A 27,980-nucleotide genomic window follows, 5' to 3' on the forward strand; every position below is an offset into this window, starting at 1 on the left:
CAATGCTTTTATAAACAGTTTTTATGAAAATTCTAGGGCGTACATATTAATGAACACAAGAGTGCACTCAGGTCGAAGGAAAACATCACGTTAGGCAGTTGAGTAAGCCTGCTACCGACCACTCGCGTCCGCACTTCCACAAAACCAAAAAAACTGGCTGAAATACGCAGATCACGACGATGCTAAACAAATTCAAATACAAATGTAACATAAAAAACTGGAACGTTAAAATTGTCTCAACACACAATTCAACTCGGCTTCCATCGCTCCAGCAACTGTTTGTGATGCACACTTCAACGAGTGTTCAACTTCCGTCCAAGAACTCGCGTGGCGTGCTTGCCGCAGCTCGACCGCAGGGATCGTTCGACTGTCGGACGCACGCTCCTCGCGACACCACGACCCCAGTCGACGCTACTGGCGACGCTAGTCCTGCACCAGCCGGCGAGCTACAAAAATTTCACCCGTCTTCAGTCTGTACCGGGATAGCCGGCGTGTTGAATGTTTCGGAGCAGCACACACGAAACCGCCGACACACGCTCGGCAGACGCGAAGGCGGGGCCTCATGCGGAGGACGGGCCGGCTACTGCTGCCTTCTGCTTCTTGCGCCGCCACGCCAGGATGCGCTGCTTCAACTCCTCGGCTGCAACAAGGAGCACGGCACTTGCACCCGTCACACGCCCCAGTTCGACGCCCGAGCAAGCACGGCAGAGCACCGCGAGGGCACTCACCGGGCTGCAGCATGTCCTCCGAGAGCGGCTGGCGGCTGAACGGGTCGGTGGACGAGTTGAGCAGGTGTCGCATGATCACGGGGCGATCCATCACCTTGCCGGAGGGCAGCGTCACGGGGTCCTCCATCAGCGTGTCCATGAGCGGGTCTGCGGCAACACGGCACGGTGCACGTCATTCCACACCTCCGCACGCAACGCCCCCCTGCGCCGCTCCGACCGCCACTCACCTCGGAACTCGTCCGGCGCGTCGCTGTAGTCCACCTCCCTCTTGATGTTCTGGATCGCGATCTCGTTCGTCTTCTCCGCCAGGCTGCGGAACTGGTCTATCTCCGTGTTCGTCTTGATCATCGCCCGTTCCATTCGATTTGCAGCGTCGTCGAAAAGTTCCTTCTTGAACGAGCGCTGCACATACAAATTTATTTTCCACAACAAACCTATATATTTCATCGGAAAGAATGGACAGGAACGCACAGGATAGGGAATTATTTAAGGTAAAAATTTTAATTATTATTTCAAAAGGGGAAATTTTTACTTCTTTTTTGTCTAGGCCAAAATCTAGTTATTATACAATGATAGAGGCAGGTATTTTTCTAAGACCGTAAAATACCACAAAATAAGGCAAACCTTATTTAATTTGACGATGACTGCAAATTAAAACAAAAAGCCTAACTGGTGAAATAGAGACAAAATTAGCTCATATTTACAATTTTAACTCAAATTATTCACTCAGTTATTTACAATGGTGACGTACCAATTCAGCAACATTTTAAACATGTTAAAAAAAAATTTCCACTTAATTCTGTAATTTTGTAAACAAGATACATTCCACTAATATTTTGTGAAAGTGGTTTATGTTTCAAATGCTAAATAAAGTGCTTGTTCACATTTGTGCCTATGAATATTTTTTACGCCAACCTTAATAGTTTAAATTTGAACTGCTAAAAATAGTGCATTTTCTATTGTGAGTATGTACTGAATTATGTTAGAGTTTGGCACAAGGACATGCATACTACCGGTAAGCAATTGGAATACAAACACAGTTAAATTTTCACCTGACGTTTTGGGAAAAACACCCACCCTGATCTGCTTAATATCATTTTCAGTTCTGAGTTCAGCTTGCTGCTCGTCAATGCTTCCTTATCAAAGCTATAGAGTGTGTGAACTCCGGAACCACGCCCGGGAAGAGAGGAAAGGGAAGGGGCAGTACCACGCATGTGTAAAATGGGAGACACAGACCTACACTGCTAGGGGCCGTGCAACAGGAGAAGCAGAGATACAGCGTTAACGACGAAGGCGGGACAACATCCGCCAGATGCCGACTCGAACAGCATTCCCCAAAAAAACGCCACAAAATGAAGCACCATGGCGGAGAGGTGAAGAAATGTGGAGTGCGATGGACGGAAGTAGCGTTGCTGAACAGCCATCAACTCTAGCTGATGAGGCACGGCACGGCACGGCACGGCACGGCAGGGGCTCACCTCGTCGCCGGCGAGAGCGGCCGCGAACTCGTCGCAGTCCAAGTGCAGGTAGATGTCGGCGAGCTGGCTGAGCAGGCGACGCGGCTCCCAGCCGTACTTCTCCGGGTTGCGCACCTTCAGGTTCTTGCCTGCACACACAAACCAGCTCTTAGCTACGCACGCAAACTCTCCCCGCTCTTAGCTACGCACGCAAACTCTCCCCGCTCTTAGCTACGCACGCAAACTCTCCCCGCTCTTAGCTACGCACACAAACTCTCCCAACTCTTGTAACACATCCAGAATGTTCAAAACACCGCAGAGCATGTAAGGGAGATTTACACGACACTACAACTAACTCAGTGAGTAAATTAACTTCTCTTTTTGACCAGTGCGACTATCTGGACTCACTACTTGTTAAAAAAAAAAAACTGTTATAGTTTCAAAATTAATTGTTAATATGTCCTGGATAACACAGATATAAGAGTTCCCCAACTCCACTGTCATCTGAAATATACTTAACGCACACTTAATAAAAACAATGATATATTTTTAGACTAAGTCAAGAACTGCAATAAATTTGATCAACTTGTAAGTAAAACTAATTTAGTGGAGACACGATTATATGAATTGCGATAAAACCGAAATAACTAGTGTTGTGCGAGATCTCGAACCCCGAGAAAAATTTCGAGAAATATTGCATTCTCGAACAGCGAGCGAGAAAAATAATTTCTCGAAAAAAAAAAAAACGAGAATTTTTTTTGGTACCGGAAACAACTCAATTTGGTATGGAAACTAAATTTGATATTGATAGTTGTATTTTTATGTGTTGAACATTACACACACACTGCCATTATTTTAGTTTAAATGTTTTAAAAATACCAAACGCACCTGCCTGTTTGGACGAAAAATGATTTGGCGGAACACAAAGCAAACATGATGCAATCATTAAGAGATATTAGACTAGCCGATAGTCAACCATCCAAAACCTTTATCAATAACCGAAACTGTAAATAAAAACTGTCATATGAAATTCCAATTTATCCTGAAAGAAAAACTGCCGTAATTAATTTTTAAATTACGTAAACGTAATACATAATAAAATACGTTCGAACCTAACCTACAAAATTGGTTTTGTTTACATACACGTTATTATGGTAAAGTTATTAAAAGCATTACCTTTAATTTAGTCATAATATTTTGTACGGTAATGTTAAATAGCATACTGAAATGTTGATTATTACGGCAAAATACAAAATTTACTTTTTAACGAACAAAAGAGAATGGTGGTCATGCTGCCAGACCGAGTCTGCTTCGCTGTTCCGTTTCTTATTTCATTCCAATAAAAGACTGCACAAGTCATGTGATTATTAAATGGACTGGAATGTAAAGGAATGGATTGAACTCGCAGAAAAATTCACGCCCTTGTATTACTTAAAATTACGTGAATGTGTGTTCAAACCCGTTGAAAAGGCAGAATAAATAGTATGTTCATCCCATTTACTTTGTTTCACTCAGTCGTAAGACGTCACGAGTAATGAATCCCGCCAAAGCCTCCCTAGTATCAATTTCTTTGTTTTCATTACAGTACCAGAGTTTCCCGTTTACGCGTGTTACTCTGCGGGTATGAATAAATAATGTGAGGCCTGTAAAATGTTATTAGGAATATGAGAATAATTTCCTAATACTGCTTTATCTCTAACTGCGGCGTAACAAAGTGGAAAAAAAAAAAGTGTCGCTGGAATATATAAGTTTAACAGAAGTAAACTTTGATGTCGAATTAAACTTTGATTTTACGGTATAATGGAAGATGTGGACATATCAGTGGCAGTATTACACAAAAAGTGGCGATAAGTCAACGGGAACCACAATTAACATGTTAGCTACTAGACTTTTACCTAAGTGAGTGAATGTTTATTTATAATTTAGTGTAGGCTTACATAACGTGTGGTGCATGTCAGTTGTGCACAGGCAACTAAATTGACATTCTATATGATAAACAACAGTTTTATGTACAGAACAATATATTTTGAAAGTGATATCTACAGTAAATCTTGATTATTTAAAAATTTCTCATTCTCGTCTCGTTTCTCGCGAGAAAAATATTTTCTATCTCGAAAATTTCTCGAGGCCTAAATCTCATTCTCGCACAACCCTAGAAATAACTTATCAAAGAATGTCAATACCACACAGAACATCAAAATAAAATATAATACACTATTTAGCACCGCAACATAACTAAAAATGTGAAATCAATCAGCAATTTGACAAAACTTAACTCAAACCACAAAAGTGTTATCTTTTACTACTGTAAATTCATTGAATTTAATTATTTAGCAAACCTTTTGTATAAAAATTAATAAACTATATGGTTGGCATGTTTGATTTTGCATCCCTCATTAGACATATTTTGCATTAATCATGCTGGCCCATGTTACAAAAACTCAAAAATATGCCATTAATTTTTATTTTTCTGAGTAGTTCTTTTTGAGAGATGCTTATCACAAATTTTTTATTGTATAAGTGCATCATGTGTCATTAAAAATGGGACTATTTTGGTGAAATAAGTAGTAAGATTTATGTTTCATATTTATTACATATTATATCATTTTTATGAATAATTACACTGTTATTGATATATAGATACAAGATTTTATGGTTTTATTTTCAGGCCAATTTTGTTTTTAAAACAGGCAACTACAGTGTTATTGGTTTTATTTTTTTATGAAATAAGTTTATTAAAAAAGATATTTTTTTATTGAAATCTGGTTATTAAAAAAAATTATATTACTGGAAAAATATGAAACTAAATGTTCCAAGATGTTATTTTTTCCAAAACAGTGTTATTTTTATTTTGACCGCTACATGATGCACTTCTTCAATACAATGATTCGTCTAACTATTCCGAACAAATAAAATAAATCTGTCAAGTATTTCTGTAACTAATGTAATCAACAGTTCCAAGATTTATAAAATTAAACTTTTTCCAATCTTTTAAACAAACAAACTTCATGTTAAACAAATTACTTTCATTGAATTTAATATTTAAAAATTAACGTGTTCATCATAGAGTTAGGTTTTGATTAAAAATGCTGATTGGTTTCACGATTTTGATTGCGTTTCAGTGCTCTGCGGTGTATTGGTGTTTGACATGCACCGCGGTGTTACTTCGGTCTGATCGCAACACGGCACGCACACTTGGGGCCGCACAGCTGCTGCAGGTTGAAGTTGAGCATGGCGGCCAGGCGGTCCACCAGCTCCGGCCGCAGGAACGGCTCCCGGATGTCGACCGTGAGGTAGTGGAACATGTCGACCGTCTCCTTGGCCAGCGTCAGGTACGACCTGCGAGCACGCACACAGGGTCCGTACAGCCCCCTGCTGCTCCCCCCCCCCCCAACCAGACTCCTCCACTTCGATTCCTACTGGACATCCTTTATAACCTCTTAAGGAATTCTTTAATTTGATAGAAAATAGATGAATAAAACTGCTGTTTAGTTGACCTGATATTTTATGGTACCTGTTACTTCTATACATCTGTAAAATGTGATAAAAGTTCCTTTATGAAAACTGTTATCTAAAAATAAATTTATTACCACCATTAATATGTGTACCCTGTACTAGAGCTGTACCGATTCACAAAATTTTTGCCGATATGCAGATAAGCCGATACAACTGTTGCCGATTCACAGATCCCGAACCGATACGGGAGAAAACACATCTTGGTTAAAATGTTTTCCATCCTGGCTTGCCTCAGCTCTCCACAGTCTCGAAAGAACGAGAGGATGGAGCAAAGTGGCAAATTGGCAAGACACTGGACTTGCATTCAGGACTCAGGATTCGAATCCTGATTTCTGTTTACCTTTGGTTTCTGAAATAATTAAGTCAGATGGTGTAGTTGCTTTTTAGCTGGTGAAAGGCTGGTCCATCAGCAATATCAAGGTCTGTAGTTATGAGCGACCGAAAGTCTTGAACGGCATCGCCAACGTGAATACACTTCTATAAAATATCAAATAAAATTATAAAAAAAAGGCAAGACAATCGTGGGTTCAAGATGGTCTGCCCAGCCTACTTGCCATTCACTTGTTAGTAAACAAACAGCCTGCGCAGCGCTGTGATCGGGTCAACCGCGCCCTCTCACCTGCACTGGCGCTCGTCAGCGGACAACTGGCGCTGCTTGATCTGCTGCTGGTCGCTGGGCAGCTGGGCCCAGGCCTCCGTGTCTGCCATCAGCTCCTGCACCTCGTGGATCCTCTGTGGAGCAGAGGCCCCCGCGCTACAGTGCTGCCCCAGACACCTTGCGAGCGACGTGAAGCTGCTACTGTGCTGCCCAGAGGCTAGGTGACTTTATTGTGGTAGAATGGGGAGTTGGAGTATTATATCAGGACATACTTTATTTATCGGTTGACAGGAACAGTGGCATACCCAGGATTTGTGTATGGGAGGTGTTAAGAAGCATGCGCCCCCCCCCCCCCCCCCCGGGAAAATTTGGATTTTAAGGTGTAAAATAGTGCTATTTTAGCAGTTTTCGGAACTTAAATTTAAATATTGTAATGGTAAAATTTGTATTAATTTTAATATAAAATTTGTTTGAGTGATGAATAAGAAATTAATTAAAGAGTGGGTCCTAAGGGGGAGGGGGGGTTCGAACCCCTAACCCCCCCCCCCCCCCCCTGGCTCCGCCCCTGGACAGGAATAAGTGTGGAGGTTAACACAGAACCAAGAGCAGTTTTGTATGAACCACAGCTGAACTTAAAAATGGGGAAAAAGTAGAACTAATCACTAATGTTAAGATTATTATAAATTTTATCAGTTGTTTCAAAGTTAGAGAGATTATTTATGAAAGCCATGAGAGTCATTACTAATTAATTTTCTTTTCATTATTTGTTAAAAAATAATTTTTTTTTATCAAGGGCTATTCAGGTTTGTAAACCAAACAATTAGTACAGTACAAGGTTTTGTTTGTGGAACTAGTGTTTTCTTAGAGGAAGTATGACTTGGTCCTCAGGATACAGTCAAGCACGTGAAACGAGTATTTTATCATTTTTCCAAGTTACAGGGCTAGCCAACATTACAATATTAAATCTACATGCCAAGATTTAAATGCTAATGAAAGCTTAAACTGCATTTTCCACATTCTCTGCTTATTTGCCACCAATTATTTCTTTTAAAACAAATTTGACAGCCAAATTTACGATGATAGTTTTTTTGACGTGATAGCGTCTTATAAATCGATGAACGCCGGCAGCACGCATGAAAAATTGTCACGTTCCGCCTGAGCCGAGCGTGCAAGAACCGGCCAACCACCGTGCGAGAAAATCTTCTATAATATCAAACAGGTTAAGGCGGGCTTTTTGACTAATTGTTCGTGATTATATTAAAAAAATTATTTAAATTAAATTTGCAAAAACTCTGAATAATATTTGAAAATTAAAAAGTATGCAATTTTTCATCAATGTTTTCTTATGATGTTATCACGTAAAATTATCGTCCGTAAACCGACTTTACAGACAATCCCCTTTTTAAAATTTTTTCTTTAACACCACTTTAAACGTTATCTTTGAACTCTTTGAGCTACAAATTCAAACATTCACTTCAATGACGATGTTCGAACGGTGACGGTCAAGGAGAGACGACAATGCGACTCACCTTCAGGCTCTCCAAGCTCTCGTCCAGCAAGAAGGTGGTGTCGTTCATCAGCATGTTCACGAACTTGACAAACTGGTTGCCCGAGCGAGACTCGTTCACGATGGCCTGCCGGTGCACCGGGTTGGCCCACATGCCCTTCAGGATCAGGCTGATGTGGTAGCGGATGGTGAACTTGTCGTAGAACTCGGAGCTGGACCCCGTGGTCTCCACGTCTGAGGTAGGAACCAGCCCCCGTCACACATGCGGTAACCTCTCTACTGGACTGGCTGACCAGGGCCTGATTAACCCTTAGGCTAATTAGGCTGCAGCCTAGGGCACGAGGATCGGGAAGGGGGGGGAATCGTGTCTTCGCATGCACTATTAATCTAGCATCATTGCATCTACCCTACATATTTATACTAGTCCGAGACAAAACACTAAAACTAAATGCGCTGTGAACTGAAACAGCTTGGGACTCCCTGATTTTAAAAATAAATTTTGAAACTTTTATAGGTAGTATAAACCATGTTAAAATTTTCACACTAGTAAACAAAGCCAAAACTAATATAGTACTTTTTAGGCCGACCGTAACACACACACACACATCTGGGGGGGGACGCGTCCTCATAATTAGCCTCGGGAGGTCAGAACTCTTGATCAGTCGCTGTGGGTGAAGTCATGTAATTAGGAAACTGTTACACACAAAATGAATGACCGAGGTTACTTGCACTACCCACTTTCTAAATAAGTTAACTAGTTTATTATTTTTTTTGTAATCAGAAATAATACTTGGTTAGGTTTTCTGGTACAATATAAATAACTGCTCTTTATTATTTGGTAGGTATTTTTTGCATCTGCAACATGTTTTATGATGATAATTTTAATTGTTTCATTATTTTAAAGGGTTTATCATGATTTGCTTGCTTTATAAACACAATTTTTATCACTAATATTCCTAATAAATAAATTTCTTTAATAATATGGGCTAGCATTCAACATCAATCACTAAATTTCTGAACACGACTCACACATAGTTCCCCACCCGCCGTTATAATTCGCTACTGGAACAGCTATGTCGTATATCGAATCAGTCAGTTTCCAGAGCAAAAAGTTGAAAAGTCTCCGATAAAAACGAAAAAGACTTGAAAAAATAACTATCCACCGACTTGGACACGATTTTCGTCAAGGAATTTTATTGAAATACATCCCGAATTGTAAAGATTCATTAAAAATTTAATACTACATATATAGTTTCAGCACACCTTAGACGAATATCTTAATATGTATAAATCCAGTGTCCTGATGTTTGTTTCCAGTGAACTCTTCACCAAGTCAACCGATTTCGATGAAAATTGGCATTTATGTGTATATTTTTCCAACTTGAGAGATAGGATAGTTTTTATTTTGATTAATGGTCTTAATAATTTAAAATTAATAATAAATAATAAATAACCGATCACCACGGGTAAACAAAAAATCATAGATCGTGACATTTCTCTATGTCCAACACACTGTCATATAGTGCTATCCAGTTTGCTTTAACTCGCACACAATTAAGCTCCATGTGTTTAGCCCGGGCAACGCCGGGTACTGCAGCTAGTAACATATATTAGTATTAAAGGATAGATGTACTATTATAAAGTTTCATTTTTTATTACCAAACACATAATCATGTAAATTAATTTCCTAATAAACGTGGTTAATTGAAACAGAGGCAACGGGCCTGCCCAGTGGTACAGGCGCTCACCGGTGTAGAACTTCATGAGGCAGGACGGGAGGTGCTGCTCCGAGATGGGGTGCGCCATGACGCGCGTGTGCAGCGCGTCCGTGCGCGCCTGCACGCCGGGGTTGATCACGAACAACACCTCGATGATCTTGGCCACCAGGTAGGGGTTCTTGATGAAGTGCGGCGAGCACACCGCGACCAGCAGCCACGTGATCAGGCTGTCCTCCATCTGGTCCACCACCACGCTCGGCATGAACCTGCGAGCCAACCACGGGCCCTGCAGCCGGCCGGAGCACAACCCCAGCACCTCCCCTCCGCCCCTGCCGGACACAACCACGATCCAGGAGCCACGCTCGTCATGAACCTGCGAGCCAACCACAGGCCCTGTACAGCCGGAGCACACACCCAACACCTCCCCTCCGCCTCCGCAACACACAACCACGATCCAGGAGCCACGTGATGAGGCTGCAGAAGAACATCAGGGTATCGTCGGCAAGAGGTGGAGAGGATACGACATTTAGCTACACTCAGTATTAAAAAAACCCGAAGGTTCCGTAGTTTTGTCACTTTGCAATAGCAAGGTCCGTAATAACCAAAAATACTTAAAAAAAATTTAATCACAAGTTTTATACACTTTCTAAATTCAACTTCGAATAACGTTAAAACTTGCACACAATTTTATACTGCACCAATACTACTTTTTTTTAAAGAGATTATAAAATACAATATTTAGGAATACATTTGTGGCTCAAAAAAATATTTTTCTATTGTATCGCACTTAGGATTTAAGATGAAAGAATAAAGCAAAGATTTAGAATATTTACTGTATTTATCTGCGTATGGGTCGTACATTTTAAGCCAATTTTTTGTTTGATAACATGTACTGCGATTCTTAAGCAAAATGTTTTCTTTTATGGGTAAAAAAATTAACATTTCACTGTATGGCTGAATAAGTGGGTAAATAACTAGCATGTGTTAGATTTAATAAAAATGTTACGAGTTTTAATACAATTATACTTGCAACTCTAGTCAATCATCTTTTAATTTACTAAATCCCATTAGAAATTCCAATGTTGTGGACAACTCGACAACATCCCAAAACTCGACAACCTCTGGGTCCACAAAGTGTTGAGTTAGTGAGGTTTTACTGTAATTTATTATGAATAATATACAGCTTTGTTAATGCATTGTTAAACAATGCAATAACAAAATGTATTGCTTATATCTTTTAATTATAGTTCATCTTGAAATCACAAAACAACCAGTAATCTTAATTTCGCAACAGGCAAACAAAAGTGCTACTATACAGCATGGATGAAGTAAATCCAGTACATAGTGCCCTTTGGCATGTAATTACAGCTAAGATGTCGATGACATTGAGAGATTGTGTTTAGTTTTCAGTTTCCATCAAACAAATGTTACGAATATTGCAAAACGTACAAAAAGCCTGAAAAAGAAACTGAAGATTTAAAAAAAAAGGGATTTTGGGTAGTATATTTTGAAGGAACTGAAATCTAAAAAAATTCATGTAGTCTGTTAAAAATTCTGTGGTCGTTGAATTTGGTACAAGAGGACAGTAAAATATATATCGTAACAACTAATTTAAATGCCTTGTTGCTACGGAATACTTATCGTCGCCACAACATCAGTTTCCAAACTGGCAACGAACCAAGCATCCAGCTGGAACGGGCACGAGCATGTTGTACTCAATTTGGTACAAGAGGACAGTAAAATATAATATGCCTTGCTGCTACGGAATGCTTATCGCCACCACCTCCAGCTGTGATGTGGGCGAGAGAGCGGGGAGACTCACTGCAGCACGAAGAGCAGGAACTCGGCGATGTCCTCGACGTACCACTCCGGCAGGGCGGAGAAGACGTGCGGGGGCTCCGGGGGCAGGGGCAGGCCGGGGGCGGCGCCTCCGGGGGCCACGATGCTCAGCAGGAACTCGGCGACGGAGGTGTAGAACACCAGCGAGCGCTGCAGCAACGCCTCGTCCAGCAGGCCGGCGTCGGCGCACGCCTTGCTGCGGTTCAGCTTCTTGATCTGCTGCCTCCAGCGCTTCACCAGGTCCTTGTTGCGGCCGGCGTAGGGCGAGTCCTTCCACTGCGCCTCCGTGGCCTGCATCTCCTCCACCTGCAAGGCCCCACGCCCCGTTGCGTCCGTCTCTCCTTCAACCAGTCTGCTCGGTTAGTGTATACCCACCCCTGTGTGTGAATGTGTGCACATTAGTCTTCAAACTCACAGGCTACATAAAAATGGATAAAAGATATATTTATATTATCTTTAGAAAATATCAATTTTTTTTTACGACAAATCAAAATACAAATATAAAATTTTTCACAAATATTTTATAATTTTCTTTCTTTGCCAAGTTTGAGACTGCATGGAACGCAACCTACCTTTTCTGCCCAGGCATCAGACCTTTTTACTTGAGGTCAAAGAGACAGTCTCTAAATAACTTTTTCTTTTTAATATTCGTGTAGTACGGACAGGTTTTATAATTGTTCCACAGTCCAGGTTACATGATATTTAGATCCATCACGCACGAGGTTATTTTCGGAAGAGTCCCCGGGTTACGGCCAACTGCCAGGCGTGCGCAGACGAGAGTGGGGAGCGTACCAGCTTGTGGAGGTCACGCAGCGCCCGCAGACGGCGCTGGTACTTGAGACAGGCGGGCAGCAGCGCCAGGTGGTGGCAGTGCAGCGTTAGGAACCAGCACTGCGTCGGGAACTTGGGCTCCCGCCACTTGTGCGTCAGCGAGTGGTCTGCGGGAAAACGCCACCACCGACACCACTTTCACCCAGGGGACTGACCGCAAGCATTCGAAAAAATATTACCTTGACATTCGTAAATAAATTATTTTTATACGCTGCGTCGTTTTATATGTCAAAAGGCAAAAGCAATATAATTTTTCAAAACTAATATTTCTGTTTTTACCAATCTTTTCCTTCTGTTGCTTAATTTAATAGAATCCCAACAAATATCTCACAATCGCCGTATTGGGTCACCAACTTCTGCATTATTTACGCTTTGGAGCTATCCATTGACCAAAAGCCTTAATTACTTCATTACAGGCATCGTAAAGCTGACCGATGAGGAACAGTACAGTGCAGGGAAAGATAGATGCTAGGTCAGTGCTGCCACTGTCTACATTATTACCTCGTGCCAATGACGATTCCTGCATTTGCTTGCCGGTAGTTAGGCTTTACAATGGCAACAGAAACTATGTTATCTTCTAGGAATTATGTACTTAGGATATGACCTTTCAGGTAACCTAGAGGCCAGCGACTCAAATTTTGTATTAGATTTTTATTTTTTTAACAGTTTAAGTTTAAAAAATGCATGGTTAAGTTCTGTTAACACTAGAATCTAACACTATATGAAAGGAAAAAAAAAAACAGTTTATTTTACAATGCAAGCTACAAACACCGAGCCAAAAACATAACGAGCACTAAAACTAGCCCATGACTGAAAGGTAAAAAGTCTCGCCACGGTCCTTGTGAGATTGTGTGTCTGTACTTGCACTCACTGAGATCCTCCAGCCAGGCAGACACCTCGTGAGACGCGAACCTCAGCCGCGTCTCGTCCTTCACGTCCACCAGGCTGCCGGGGTGGAACGGGTAGTACACGTCCACCTTGTCCAGCTTGATCTGCGACACACGCACACGATGCACCGTCCGTCCTCGGCCTGACGTGTCCGAGCACCTTGCCGACCGATCGTTCTTCCGCCCCGAGTGTCGGACACGCCACACCGACACTGGCGGTCCATCTTCCCCACCACTTTCCACAACCAAATGTTCTCTCACACACAAAAAAAAGTTTTAAGTTTACAACGTAGGTGCTGTCAATTAAAAAGTTAGCAATAAGGAACCTACAAATACGGCGTAAGAAAACAGTCACGTTCAAACAAAGTTTTCCAAGGCAGCGTCTTGAGCATGTCTGACGTCCTAGCGTACACAACAGCACGCCAAGTTGTTTCAATACGGAGAGCAGAAAACCTGCGATACTACTGTAACCATTGAAGCATGTTTACATGTTTGTTATTATTATTATTATAATGTTTTAGCTTCATGTATATTTTTGTTATATAACAAAGAATATGTATAAATGTTGTCTTTAATGCATGGTAATACTGAGTGCGATGACCCAGAAATATGCCACAAGTAACTAGGTGTCAGCGATATTTGTTATGTTATTCTTCTTTATCAAAATTAATTCATATATATTGTTCTGTCTATGACCGATTCAACATATGGGCGCTATTAGCTAGAGTCTTTAAGTTTCGCATTCTCGTCAGGTAAAGAAAGAGTTTGTTGATTTATTCCTCTTAGTTGGAAAGTTTCGCTGGGGCGGACATTTGTTGTTGGTTTTTTTGAGCGTGATAAAAAAGGAGAGACTGGAAATTTTGATCGGCTAAGCGAGCGGAATTCCCCCGTGCGTTCTGCAGTTCCTGGATTGCGGGAATTGTGCGCAGAGTACGAGAAGAGACGCTGCGATCGCATATTTAGCTAGCTTTTCTGTCAGTATTCAGTAAAGACAGTCCGACTTTACCCCAAACGGGCTATAGGGAATCGTAATCTGCATTTGTGTGCTTCAAGACGACTGATCTTCTGCATGCAGCGATTCCTGTCGACGCTGGTGAGATACAACCAGACTTTTCAGCCCATCCTGAAAGATGTCCGGAAGAGTGGTCTTCAGTAGTATTCCTCCTGGGTCGTAGTTAGTTTTTTTGTTCTGCAGCAAGACGGTACGAGTATCCTGAAGAGGTCGAGGACGAGACCAGAAGTCTTGGAAGAACGATGTCTCCTTTATCCCTCCCCTGAACTAAGCCGGAGCATATTTCTTCAAAAATTAAAAATATTAATCATTTTAGAGTCTCACGTACTTACAATTAAATGATGAAAAATTCATCAGTATCAATGGGTCATCGAGATAGGTAAATTTGCATGTAATTTGATTTAAAATAATTATTTCCTTTTTCTGTTTATTTGCTATAATATGCCTACTTAATGGATTATTAATTAAAAGTTGTCATAAATTCACTCTAAGATTATTTGAGAATAAATATAATAAATACCATTACATTGATTATTTAATTAGATGATTTTCTTTTGACACCTAATTATTATCAACGAACCAATGTTACATAGATCCCACATATTTACTTTTATTTAATATCAACTCAACCACTCGATAGAATATTACACTACACACAAGGCTGCCAACAGTCAAGATCACCTTAACCCACACAGTTTACACCAAACATACTCCGGAACAACCATGTCAGTGAAGGGTGTGAAAATGAGTGTGATGAGGAATGCAGAGGGCACACACACGTCACTTAAAATCAATCGATACAACTCAATGCAAAAAAAAAAAATAATTCTGTTTCAGTAGGACTGTGCCACAATGAATTATTCAGTTCTGAAAATTTTCGAGGGGGAATCGGGATGCAGAGCTGCCAACCTCAAATCACACCCATCAGTAATGACAATTATATGAAAAAAGTACGCGTAAATCATGCACGATAAATTTTTCCTGGGACATTATGACAAACTCACAAGATAAAACAAGGACAATAATATGCAAAAAAAGATAAATATAGGCCTATGTATATGAATACAATGCAAATTAATGAATCGAAAAAAAAAAAAACTTTTTGAACAATACAATCATCTGAATATGTAAGAAATGTCAATAATTTTACTGGAAATTTTAGCCAAAGTACCGTAAAAAAATTATCGTGATGTAAGTAGCCTTCGAACGATAAGTCCAAGAATATGTACTAGTTGTATCGCACAACGGACGTAATACCATCCCATTATTATTATTTCAAAACACGAGAATTAATCTACCTATTTCGACAGTACATGCGCACACTTACTAGTTCCGTTATTTGCGGAACCAAGCGATGTACTCAAACTGCGTCCACGAAACACGCACAGCAGAAACAGAATTTTTCTCCGTTACCACGCAGCACAAAGCCTCGTTTCCGTAATGAACCAGCGATGTTCCGTAATTCAGTGTTAAATCCGTAATAATTACGGAAAATCTGTAATGGTTGGCAGCTCTGGGGACGGGACCACATGAAAATTCGGTGAAATTGCCGGTATTTTCCACACTTGCTCCATTAAGCAAGCAGTAACCGACCCCGTGCGGACTCCACGGGCGAGCACGCACCTTGACGGCGAGGAGCTGCATCACGGACAGCACGTTGAGCATGAAGCCGTCCCCGGCCAGCGCTCGCTCCTCCACGTGCATCTGGGCGCGCTTCTCGTTCCGGCTGAGCAGCAGCGCCAGGTACTCTAGTGCAGCTTCGCGGCTCGCGCCGTTCACCAGCACGTCGTGGAACACCTTGTGCAGCAGGCACTGCGACACATGGCCCGCGCTCACGGCACGCTCCAACACCTCTCCACACACACACACACACACACACGGTACTCTAGTGCCGCCTCGCGGCTAGCGCCGTTTAGAAAGCAGACAGTCAAGTGTTGACTGTACTTGTAAACAAAAATTGTTTGTACAACCTTTTGAATTCTAAATATTATGTTCATAAATTTTTTTTTCCATTGCTTTTTAACAAAGCTTTAATTTTCTATTACTAATTTCAGAGGGACCATGTATAAAAAAAAACTCCCACTACATACATTAGGTATTTTCATTTTATGTATGTTCATCAAAAATTTGAACATACATATAAACAAATCTGTTTTGGGCTCAAATATGTACGATTCAAAAAAGGTTTTGAATCCATTAAAAGAAATTAGCAAAGGTTTCAGAAAGCCAACTATTCAAGTGAAGACAGAAAATGTTGGGAGCTGGTAAGTCACTGGATGAGGCCCGCCGGCTGCCGTGGCGGACAGCGGCCAGTTAGAGCCGGCCGCACACCCCGGGACTCGGGGCACTCACGCGCGTGTTCTCCAGCTCCTGGCGCAGCGTGCGGCTGAGGGACTTGTCCGCACTCGTGTTGCCCGAGAAGAACTTCTCGGCGACCCTGGGCTCATCCTCGGCGAACACAGACACCGACAGGAACGGGCCGAGGAAGGACGTCCTGGTCAGCTCTCGGCCGGCCGCCGGAGTCACCGTCCCGGGCGCGAAGTTTGCCTGCGCAGCCGTGCACTGTTACTACACCACTGCACCGAGCAGGGTCTCAGCAGCATCCTGAGACGCTTTGTTATTACCATCACACAGCGGTTCCTTTCGTTCTCACAACGTTGCAGCATTGCTTCCGCCGGATCGCAATCTAGAGTGCGATAAAGATTTGAAACCACAGGGCTGCCCACAACACCAGTCACCACGCCAGTCCCGCAGCCCACAACCAGAATTGTGTGCACGGCACACCCGCTGTTCTTCCTAACGTTGCCATTAACATTCTGACCTACATCACACCATCTTCCACATGTGGCTAAATCTAAAATCAAAACCTGAATAGTCACAATGGTATCCTTAAACCAACTAAAAAGTTTAATTACTTCCTAAACACCATTTTAAACCTTGTTTATACACAACACTTGTCTTGGAAATTACAATTACCAACAATACTGGTAGGCAAAGAACATAATCTAACAATTTTTTTTTTTTTATATTTTTTCTAATGTTACACACTATACACAATTTTTCCGAACTTTTTCACTGTTTGAATCAGCTTATTTTCTTATTTCTCAACAGTCTAACAGTATTATTCTGATTCCCTTAAAACAAATATTTTAAAAAAAGTTGAACATAATTAAGTTTTTTTTGACAAACCCTTTTTTAGGATAAATTGTTAAACATGGTACCCAGCAAAATAGATAATAGAATAACGCAGCATGGCCTAAAAGAATTGTAATAAATCTTCTAGACTTTGCAACGTGGTGTGAACAAAGAAGATTACAAGACACTAAACTATTCACACCAAGTTACACACGGCACTCGACAGATCCCTACAACACCAAAATATCAGTATTGGACTGTATAATTTCACCCTTTCTATTAAGGGTACCTAGCAGAGTGTGTCTTGTAAAAACAATATACTATCAGATTACTATAAATTGGAAGATTAAGAATAATACGTTTAACCGAATTGTGTTATTTTAGTAAATTTTTTCCATGAATTTTCACAAATTACATACAAAATACAACATGAGATTACGCTGCTCCACAAGGACACAAAAAGAGGACAATAATTAAGTTAAGATAATTTCTTCACCAACATATGCTCCAATAAGGCCGCAGCCAAAGTTCATTAAGTATGTGACCAAAAATTCGTGATGCAACCTCAATTCTCATGAGTCTAAACGGTCATACATTTTACGCAACAATTTGCTATGAATAAGTAAATAACATAATATTTAACTTGGTTAAATGCTGCTTGATTCTTTAATATAACTTGTGTTTTGGTGTTATACAGTATACTGACACGCTTTCTGGTGTCATTTTGATTTTATCACAATACACCATGTTGTCTCCAGTTGTATTGTTATATTAATGAAAGTGCAATACTAATGACTGTAACAGCTCAGCGGGCACGCACCTGCTTGGTGAGCAGCACACACACGGGGCGCAGGTTGCCCGACGGCCCGCAGCGGATTTCCACCAGGTCCCCGAGGGCCTGGATGGGCTGGCGGTGGGAGTTGCCCACCACGGAGCAGGACAGCATCGTCGCGTACAGGTCCTGCAGCAGCTTGCCGAACACCTGAAGACACGGACACGGGGCCCCCGTCACGGCGCGCCACGGCTCACGGAGAGCGCCGGCCAGCGGCGAGCGAGCGCAGTACCTACGCACCTGGCCGAACAGCTCCGCGTTGCCGTGGTTGCGGGCGACGAGCTCGGGCAGGAAGCCGCGCGGCAGCGCCTGGGACAGCACCAGGGGCAGCAGGGGCGACTGGCGAGGGGGCTCGCCCCCCAGCACGCCCAGGGACACCAGGCAGGCGCTCTGCACGCACTGGGCACGCACCTCTGCCAGCGCCTCGCTCAGCGGCGGCACACTGCTCTTCTGCGCACACGTCACACATCGCCCATCAGGCTCGTTCCCAGCTTGCGAATGCCACCTGCATCCAGGTCACCACAACTCATTTACTTTTTTCCACCATAAAAATATTTTAAAGGTCAAACTTTCTTCCAAGACACTCATTGGCATGGCAAAAGTATCTCGGGGTTGGAGTCATGTTTATAATGAGGACATCCTTTTCTAAGATAAATGACTTACGTTTTATTCAAGATTCAAAAGAAACCATACCAATGACAGCGAAAAAGTATCACGAAACAGGACACAGGGCAGGAACGGTCCTCGGGGTACCTTGGGCTGGTTGCGCTCCTCCGTGGCGACGCGGGCGTAGCAGTTGAGCAGGTACGCGAGGCACTTGGCGTGCGTGTCGAGCCGGAGCGCGGCGCCGGCCGGGGTCTCCGCCCCGGGCCCCGGGGACGGCAGCGGGCTGGCCGGCACGGGGCTGGAGCAGCCGGCCCCGGGACTGTCGAGGGCGGCCGGCGTGCACACGGCCACCGGGGCGATGTCCAGCGAGGGGTCCTCCCCGCGGTAGAACTTGCACATCACCTCCATCAGCGCCTGGCCGATCAGGTCCTGCAGCCCAGCACGCCACGCCTGCTACCAGGGTTCATGTGTGTGTGTGGTGGACCTCACGACACCACTGAAATAACTACTTTTTTACTATAGCGCTTTTAACAGCTCATCATTTAAATATAGAGATTTTTTTTTTGCACAGCCAATGCCATATGCACGGAATTTCGTCACTATGATGGATGAAGATTACAGGGGTAGAAAGAGGAAGGCAGGCAGGGAGTGAGAGACAGAGAGAGACCGAGAGATTGAGAGAAAGGAAGACAGAGAGAAAGAGAATTTCAGAGAGACAGAGAGAATCATAGTGAGAAAGAGACAGAGAGAGACAGATACAGACAAAGACAAAAACAGAGACGGAGAGAGACAGAGACAAAGAGAGCCACAAAAAGACAGAGAGTCAGAGATAGCAGAGTGAGTCAGAGAGAGACAAAGAACCAGAGACAGATAGATAGGACACAGATGCTCCTCAACGAAAAAATTGGTACTTCAAATCGTGCCTAATAGTGTTAGAGGAGCGGACGTATCCAAGAAAGCTCTTCGGTTGCTGGAACTGAGTGGGGAAAGTGAAGTGCTCACCTGGTAGCACGGGCCAGCGGCCTCCTGCAGCGTCTCCCCCACGGCGGACGCCGTGTCGGGCAGGAACACCGTGCCGTCCACCGGCTCCTTCCAGGACACGCCCAGGACACGGGAGACGGTGGCGTTCACCTGCTCCTCCAGCCCCTCCGCGCACGAGCTGGACGCCTGCGCCGCACGCCCCACACGCTCAGTCACATGCACGGCCACCGCCTCACCGGGCTGTGCTCACACTGGACGCAACTAGCCACTCACTTGTCCGCACACAACACGGTGCCAAGGTAGCTCTTACTTGGCTGTTTCTGTTTGATATAGTGGTGATATACCGGGCTGTGCTCACACTGGATGCATCAGCCACTCACTTGTTCCGACACAACACGGTGCCGAGGTAGCTCTTACTCGGCTGTACCCAGGGTATCAACTATTAGATACAGTGGTTTTCACATACTAAATATTTTTCTAAATAATATTGGCATAATTATACAAAATAAAACATATATTTTTTCTTCTATACCAACAAATTTCAAATCCAAAAATGTATTAAACTGGCTGAAGCACCCGGCGTTGCCCTGGCTAAACACGTCATAATATAAGGAACATCACGGTGCATTTTTGTACGAAAATTCGTTTTACACACTGGAAGCAACATGATACTATTCACAAAAACTCATCTTTGGCAATCGATTTAATGACTCTGTATACCAGTAAATCCAATTTTTAACTAATTTCTTTAAAGCAAAAAAAAAATTCATTGGAAAGTGTCAAAAATATTACCTGAAATTAGCTTTAGTATACGGAAGACTAAAAAAAGTTTATTATGACTAACACAGTTGGGCAGCCTGCATTAAATTATTTTCTTCAACATGGCGTCACAGTTGCTGATCGATGTTGGAAGTGAAAAATAATATTTAACAAGTGGAGAGAAAATTTACGTTAATGTTGTATTTATGAAATAAAGCTGTTACATTGAAATGAGATTCAAGTGTTTTCCCCACAAGAACATAAATCTAACTTTGGTTAGTACAGTGTTGCGGATAAATATAGGTGATGTAACCTTAAAATAATTTACAGCATTTTTTGTATGAATATTAGTGCTAGGTGAGTTGCGTGAACATTGCCAGCTTACTGGCCGGAAAATATGTATTTTTGGCACACGAATCAAATTATGTGAATCTAATTTACATTCAAATTATTGATAGTTCTTACAAACCTACCATTCTAAATGTGATATGATTCCTTACACGGTACAATTCCTCCTCACAGCTTGAGATTCCATTGTAGAATCGGTGGAATCAAAGCACCGAAGAATCTACACGTCCATCCCTAATTTATAACATTGGTAGGGATTACAGGTAACTCGAGCTTACACTCTCGTACAACGGCCAAAACCAAATTTACAAAAGACGGTGAGTGTGGATGAATGCGAGGAACGAGGGCGGGCGATACGCACTCGGTGTCGCTCCTTGCGGTCGCTCTCCTCGACCTCCATGTTCTCGATGCCCGAGTCGACATCGAGCTGCGACACGCTCTTCTCGTCCACCTCCATCTGCGAGGAGTCCGTGCTCTGGGAGTCGCTCTTGCGCGCCCCGAGTAGCGGCGGCGGCAAGCCTGCAAGGCGTGGCATCCACGCACTCGTCTTTCTCAACGGCACACTCACTCTACATTCATTCCTTTTTAATATTCAAACATGCAAAAGAGAAAAATTGGTGTACAACCACCTACGTGTTAGCAACTCCTGAAGTTATACTGTCAAAACATTCACAAAAAGTATTTTTAATACAGTAGAACCTCTCATGTCCGACCATGACGGGACCGGGCCAAGGTCGGAACGGCCAAAAGGTCGGATAACCGTAGGAGCAAAAAAAAAAAACGCCTTTCCCAGCTATGCAGTATGTACAGTAATAGAACTTTATTTCTAAAAATGTTGCTGTATACATTTCAAACATTTCCTTTTGTTAAATTATAAATGAAAAGATGTATACAATGTAAGCATACCTTATTTAAAGAATTCAGTAATGTATTTTTGTTTCCATTTTGTCAATCTTGATTTTGCGGAAGTGTCCCTCCACTTTTGTTACGTTAAAAAAACATAGGACAGTACAAGATTATAGTACGAGCACATTCTACACCAACAATCACGGCTGAACTGACAGTTTGCGACACGAAAACGTGTAGATGCGTCACATTTTCAAGTGTGAACAGGCTCGCCAACCACGAAGTCTAGGTCGGGTATCCGGAGGAGTCGGTTGTGGGAAGGTCAGGTATGAGGGGTTCTACTGTACCGAGTTTATTAAGAAATGAAATATGACTAGGGTTCCGAGCGAGACCTAAAATTGCATGCAGTAACTTAGAATACCATGTGTCTTGTTGGGCATGATTATCTACGAAACCCTTAAAGCAAACTGAGCTAAAATGGAAGTGTTCCAAGTTTGTGTCTGTTATAACTGATGGTGGAATCACTGCCATGTGCATTCCATTAATCTGGTTCCCAATGCCAGCTGGGTCAAGGCTGCATCTAAAAATATACTAACTTTTGTGGACAAAGCCACTGGCTCCATCCTCCCACACTTCCAATACATCATGACTCATGAGGAGTCTGCCCGTCAGGGCTGGCAGCCACGAACCCAGTTGAAACACCCATTCCTCGACCCACTCGTGGTTTCTTCAATATTAATATTTAAAAAAAATTAAATTATAAAAATCTAAAATTTTATTACAATTCAATTCCCTAAATAACACATGCAAATTAAATACGTACATTACAGATGCACACAAAAATACAAAAAAAAAAAAAAAAAAAAAAAACAAAGGCTTATTTCAGCTTTTATAACTAACCCCTTAGAAATGCATACGAGTAATAAATAAACAGTATTACACTTGGAAAAACTAAGAGTGTATACCACTAAACACAAGGTTTTTAACAGCCTTGATGATAACAAAATTTACTATTTGAAAAAAAAAAAAAAAAAAAAAAAAAAACCATTATCGAAAAACCCACAAAAATGCAGACTTTTCAGGAAAAATGACCCCTCAAGTAATAAAAAAAGGGGGGGGGGGGGTAAATTAAAAAAAATTTAAACCTTCACGTGTGTTGATATTATTAAAAAAAAAAAAAAAGCCGAGGTAGGTATTAGGGAACCCTGCTGCAGGTACAGGAGTGAGATAGCTCACCTTCAGAGTGACTGTAGTCGCTGCGCCCGGGGGCGGCGGACGGGCCCGGGTTGCCCGGAGCGTGGGAGGGGCCCGGCGTGGGGGGCGTCTGGGGCACTGCCCCGGGAGAGGGCAGGCCGGCCGCTGGCTCCACGGCCGCCGCCGCCGCGGTGTCCAGGGCCTCCAGCCTGGCCAGACGCCGCCGCCGTATCTGCACACCAGCGCACAGTCCACCCTCCACGCCTGCGTCTCCGTGCATCACCAGTGAGCCAAGCATCGCCTCCACTAAGTAACTAAACATTCAATCGACTATTGAAAATTAATTTTGAACAACCAAATTTATCTTTTAGACTTAAAAATAGTTAATTAGCATCAAACAAAAGAGTGATTTTTCATTGCTACATTTCACAAATAACCAATAAAAATTATGTAAGAATATTTAAATTTAAATTTCAAATTACAATTTAATGAAATCTTTTGATCATTAGCCAGTTCGTCAATATCACGGATCTAAAGCATAATATTAAAAGAAACTGAATATTTGATAAATATTTTGTGTGTATTATATTAAAGTGTTCGTTATTTTCATCAACTTACAACTCCCTAGTAAAAAATGAGTAGCAAAATGGGAAAAAAAGAAAAGTGTGCTGCTCAGAGCATTATGAAACTATCAGGAGGAGAATGTTGTAGCTGCATTGCTATTTGGCGCCACGTTTGTTTCAACTTGCACTTCTATGGCGACACAGACCCATTGGGTGTGACGAGACCCTGTAGCTGTGCATACGTCACACACATTACTCTCAAGCCTCTTAACACTGCTAGCAACTGAATTAAAGTTTTATACAGATTGAAAACACAGAATTCACACATAATTCATACATTAACCTGTTGTTATACTGTGTTAGCATTAACACTAAAGCACTCGAATTGGAAAATCTTCACAGAAACCAACTCCGCAACTGCGGTTCCTGATCACCATGAGTTCCTTCGAAGCAGCACATCTGCACCAAGGTCATAACCAGCTCAAAGGGTGAAGGGGAGGGGGAAACACATTTTTCTGAATTCGACATCTTTCATAGGGGAGGCTCCACGGTGAAATAAAATAATAAACAATAATAAAAGGAAGGAAATAATTTATTAAGAAAAGTTAATATTTGACAATAAGTAGTTCCTTTCAAAGTGTTGAAACACCAAGAAACAGATACAAAGATACATGTGTGTACATACTCACCAAAGAATAGCTGAATTCAGGGACAGACACAAACCCAATGTTGGTGGGCAAAAGGCACGAACATCTCAAACTATGTGGAGAGGGCTGAGATTAGGAAACCATAGCAAGTACATTCACCATAATTTATGCCAGTTATCATTTTCTGGCATATACTTTTAAATTTAATTTTAATTGTATGGTTCCACAATATTGTTTAAATTGAGTTTAAATACATTTAGAGATGAGGTTTAAAACAAAGGTGTACTGACATACAGAAGTGTTCTGAAAATAACTAAATAATAGTGTATTGAAACAAGGAAACAAGTGTAATATAAGTATGAGGTGAAAACTATAGTAGTTTAATAAATACAAGTCCTAAACTTAAAATTTTTTAGGGTTTTCTTAACAGTAATATTTTTTTTTACAAAAGAATGCTCCCTTATTTACTGGATTTCTTGTACAGTAACTGGGAGCGAGGTCATGTCACCATGCTACTGTACAGTAACTGGGACTGAGATCATGTCGCCATGCTACTGTACAGTAACTGGGAGTGAGATCATGTCACCATGCTACTGTACAGTAACTGGGACTGAGATCATGTCGCCATGCTACTGTACAGTAACTGGGAGTGAGATCATGTCACCATGCTACTGTACAGTAACTGGGACTGAGATCATGTCGCCATGCTACTGTACAGTAACTGGGAGTGAGATCATGTCACCATGCTACTGTACAGTAACTGGGACTGAGATCATGTCGCCATGCTACTGTACAGTAACTGGGAGTGAGATCATGTCACCATGAAACTGTACAGTAACTGGGACTGAGATCATGTCGCCATGCTACTGTACAGTAACTGGGAGTGAGATCATGTCACCATGCAACTGTACAGTAACTGGGAGTGAGGTCATGTCACCATGCTACTGTACAGTAACTGGGAGTGAGATCATGTCACCATGCTACTGTACAGTAACTGGGAGTGATATCACATGACCATGTTTTTCTACAATAGCTGGGATCAAGTTGACATGACCATGGTACTGGAGCTGGAAAGAACAAGCGATCTAAGTAAAAGAATTTGATGTGATATTCCAGCTACATTTTAAAAATATAATTGGTAGATGTGATAATTTTTTGGACCCTAAAGTCCCTTATGTATTATAATGTAAGCTTCATGATTTTTAGATTGATGTTAATTTAAATGAGAAATTTTACCTTCATAATTTAAGCTGTTTTTAAATCTGAAAAATATAGATAATAATTAAACTATCACACAATATATATTAATGTTTGAAGTACTGTTTTAAAGTGACATTTTGTTGTTAAAAAACTATTTAAACTTACTTAGTCCAGAAACTAATACTCATTTTAAAGACTGGTTTTGTCTGACTATTGTGACGAAGGATTTTTTTTTTTTTTTTTGTAAATGCATTGAAGTTTGATTTATGGAAAGATGAAGGAAAACTATATTTATAATAGAATATAGAACTTAATTTTTGTAACCTTTTACCAAAGGTAAACAAGGGAGGATTGTTGCTGTTAACAGATAATTTCTGTTTAGCTGATCTATGGCAGTAATGTCTGCTGTAGGCCTACAGTAATAGTTGTTTGGAAAACTACAATATTCACTTTACTGTACATTTAACCCCAGGATACATTGGTGGCCAGGGGTGCAACAACAGGGGGGCAAGGGTATTTTGCCCCCCCTCTGAAACCTTGAAGTGGGGGCAAACAGGGGCAAAGAAAGTGCTGTACAAGTCGGATATGTTATTTCCAATAGCTGTGTAATCAATTTTAAGATAATAAAACTGCTTAAATAGTACCATTTTCCACCTTGAAATACAAATTTTCCCGGGGGAGGACCCCCGGACACCCCACTTCAATAGTGGGGATCGATGATTCTTTATAAAAAGGTATATTGCCCCCCCTTTGGAAATTTAGTTGTTGCACCCCTGTTGGTGCCCAATAATAAATTTTCATCAAAATTGAATGCTTTTTATCAGTTTGTAATGACTTGGAAATTACTATGATGGATATGCAAGGGAAATGATAATTATTACATGAGCTGAAAACAAATGGAAGACAGACCGACATGATAATTAAACTTAACTTAAGTCGTCTATATTAATTTAAAAAAAACTGTACAAACCAGTATTCTAAATAAAAATAAATTCCAAAAACATTTTGTTAATTAAATAAACATAAAGAAAATTATGTTTTTTTATACAATATGGGGGGGGGGGGGGGGGGGAGGAAAGGAATGCATCAAACAGATTTTACTCTATGGGGTGAATTTGAAACTTCATGTTTGGCATCATAATTTTTTGAGTAATTACTAGGGAAAATTTTTTTATCAGAAACATTTTCTTAATTATTGCTGTTGGGCACAATTTAATATTTGACTGTTAAATTTTCAGCTAACCTATTACATTATGGAAAAACCAACTTCAGTAGAACCACTTTAACACGGACCGGTTTTGGAAAAAAAAAAAAAGTTATGTTGTTAGTAAATGAAGACTTAATTTACAATTGATAAATCACTTTCAAGCGATAATTTTTCAAGAATTTTGTGCCATCAGTAAAAAAACAATTTTTATACTTTTTTTTTAACCGTGGCCTTCCCAACAAGGTAGTTTTGCTGACTGATGATGGGCCTTTGCATCCGTAGTGTTGATGAACCAGCTGTGATTATGACCCATGCAGAAGCAGTAGTAAACATGGATATGTTGATGGTTTATTCCGAGAGTCAAGCCGAAACATTGCCGAAAGAGCTGCTAATGCTAAAGCGAATGTGAGATCATTCTGCTCGTAGGCGATACAATAAACTGAGGCAACAACACTCACTGCCTTTTTTTACTCCTGACTAGTTTATACCTATACTGTTTACAGTGTAAATACATATTATGTGTACTTAGGTGAAAGTGTGTCGATAATAATTTTTAAACTCCATTAAAAATATTTTTGATAGGAAGGCCTACATAGATGCATGTTATTTTTTTATTGTTTTTCCCTCATTCTCTGGATAGCATGGATTTTCATTAGCTCGGATCGGCCCCAGTTGATTTGGGTTAACGAGGTTCTACCGTACCATACTGCTTCCCACAAGTAAAACGGGCAAGAGCGCTCCGAGAGTTACAGTCAAAAATAAACTGTGAGTAAAACAAGACTTCTGTATTCCAATCACATTTGGGACTTTGAAAGCTTTCATTAAATCTTTTCTTTTGAGTGTTCATTATTTAAGGTGTATAGAAAAATTAGTATGTTGTGAAATAGAAAAGAGGTCAAATATAGAAAAAATATACAAATAAAACTGCTAATAGTATCACATCTTACAAAAAAAAATTACAGTAATATTTGAAGATGCCAAAACAAACATTTTTTGTCTGTTTCAGAAAAGATAATTTAATTTAAATCTACCAAAACTCCAATGTAAACAAAATTATTTTTTTCAATAAGCAAGGAGACCAGCTATACTAATCATGAAAACAATTTTATATCAATAAATAATTTTCTACTTGTGACACTGAAAAAATGAAATAATATAAACAAAAAAATAATAAGCCATGCTAAAAGAATGAAAGCATAAGGCGCCAGGAATCAACAAACGAGCTAACATCAATTTAAAATCAACTTAAGCAAGTCCATTGTACAAATCCAAGTTCAACACAAAGCTTTTAACCTATATTAGAGACAATGAAATCAGCTGTTTTTTTTTTGTTCCTTTACTTTTTACTCAATTTGCAACCTTACCTCTTCCTGACTCAGCTCACTCATTCTCCGTTTATTTCGTCTCTAAAATGAAAAATTAGAAACTAAACTACTTTATAAACTCGCAGATAAAACTATACTAATATCTGATAGTTCTTCAAACAAATAGCTTCTTCGCAGCAGTAAAAATTATAAATAATGTCAACTAACGTCTTGTTTAGCTACACGCTTTTCACACCAAACTACA

At 41.1% G+C, this 27,980-nt stretch overlaps 1 protein-coding gene across 1 annotated transcript; it reads right to left on the reverse strand.

Moving 5' to 3' along the window:
- Nucleotides 1–3: 3 nt before the first annotated feature.
- Nucleotides 4–27,980, reverse strand: LOC134543043 (ubiquitin conjugation factor E4 B). The gene is made up of 20 exons (XM_063387751.1): nt 27,776–27,980; nt 22,837–23,026; nt 21,116–21,273; nt 19,669–19,833; nt 18,814–19,095; nt 18,301–18,510; nt 18,049–18,210; nt 16,446–16,640; nt 15,717–15,905; nt 13,066–13,186; nt 12,156–12,301; nt 11,347–11,669; nt 9,555–9,790; nt 7,829–8,040; nt 6,321–6,433; nt 5,379–5,524; nt 2,207–2,334; nt 956–1,130; nt 729–875; nt 4–640 (listed from the first exon to the last, which is right to left on the reverse strand). The coding sequence occupies exons 1-20, from the start codon at nt 27,797–27,799 to the stop codon at nt 561–563; spliced, it is 3,402 nt and encodes a 1,133-aa protein (XP_063243821.1). The 5' UTR covers nt 27,800–27,980; the 3' UTR covers nt 4–560.

This window comes from Bacillus rossius (genome assembly GCF_032445375.1).
Source record: "Bacillus rossius redtenbacheri isolate Brsri chromosome 9 unlocalized genomic scaffold, Brsri_v3 Brsri_v3_scf9_2, whole genome shotgun sequence".
NCBI classification, from domain to species: Eukaryota; Metazoa; Arthropoda; class Insecta; order Phasmatodea; family Bacillidae; genus Bacillus; species Bacillus rossius.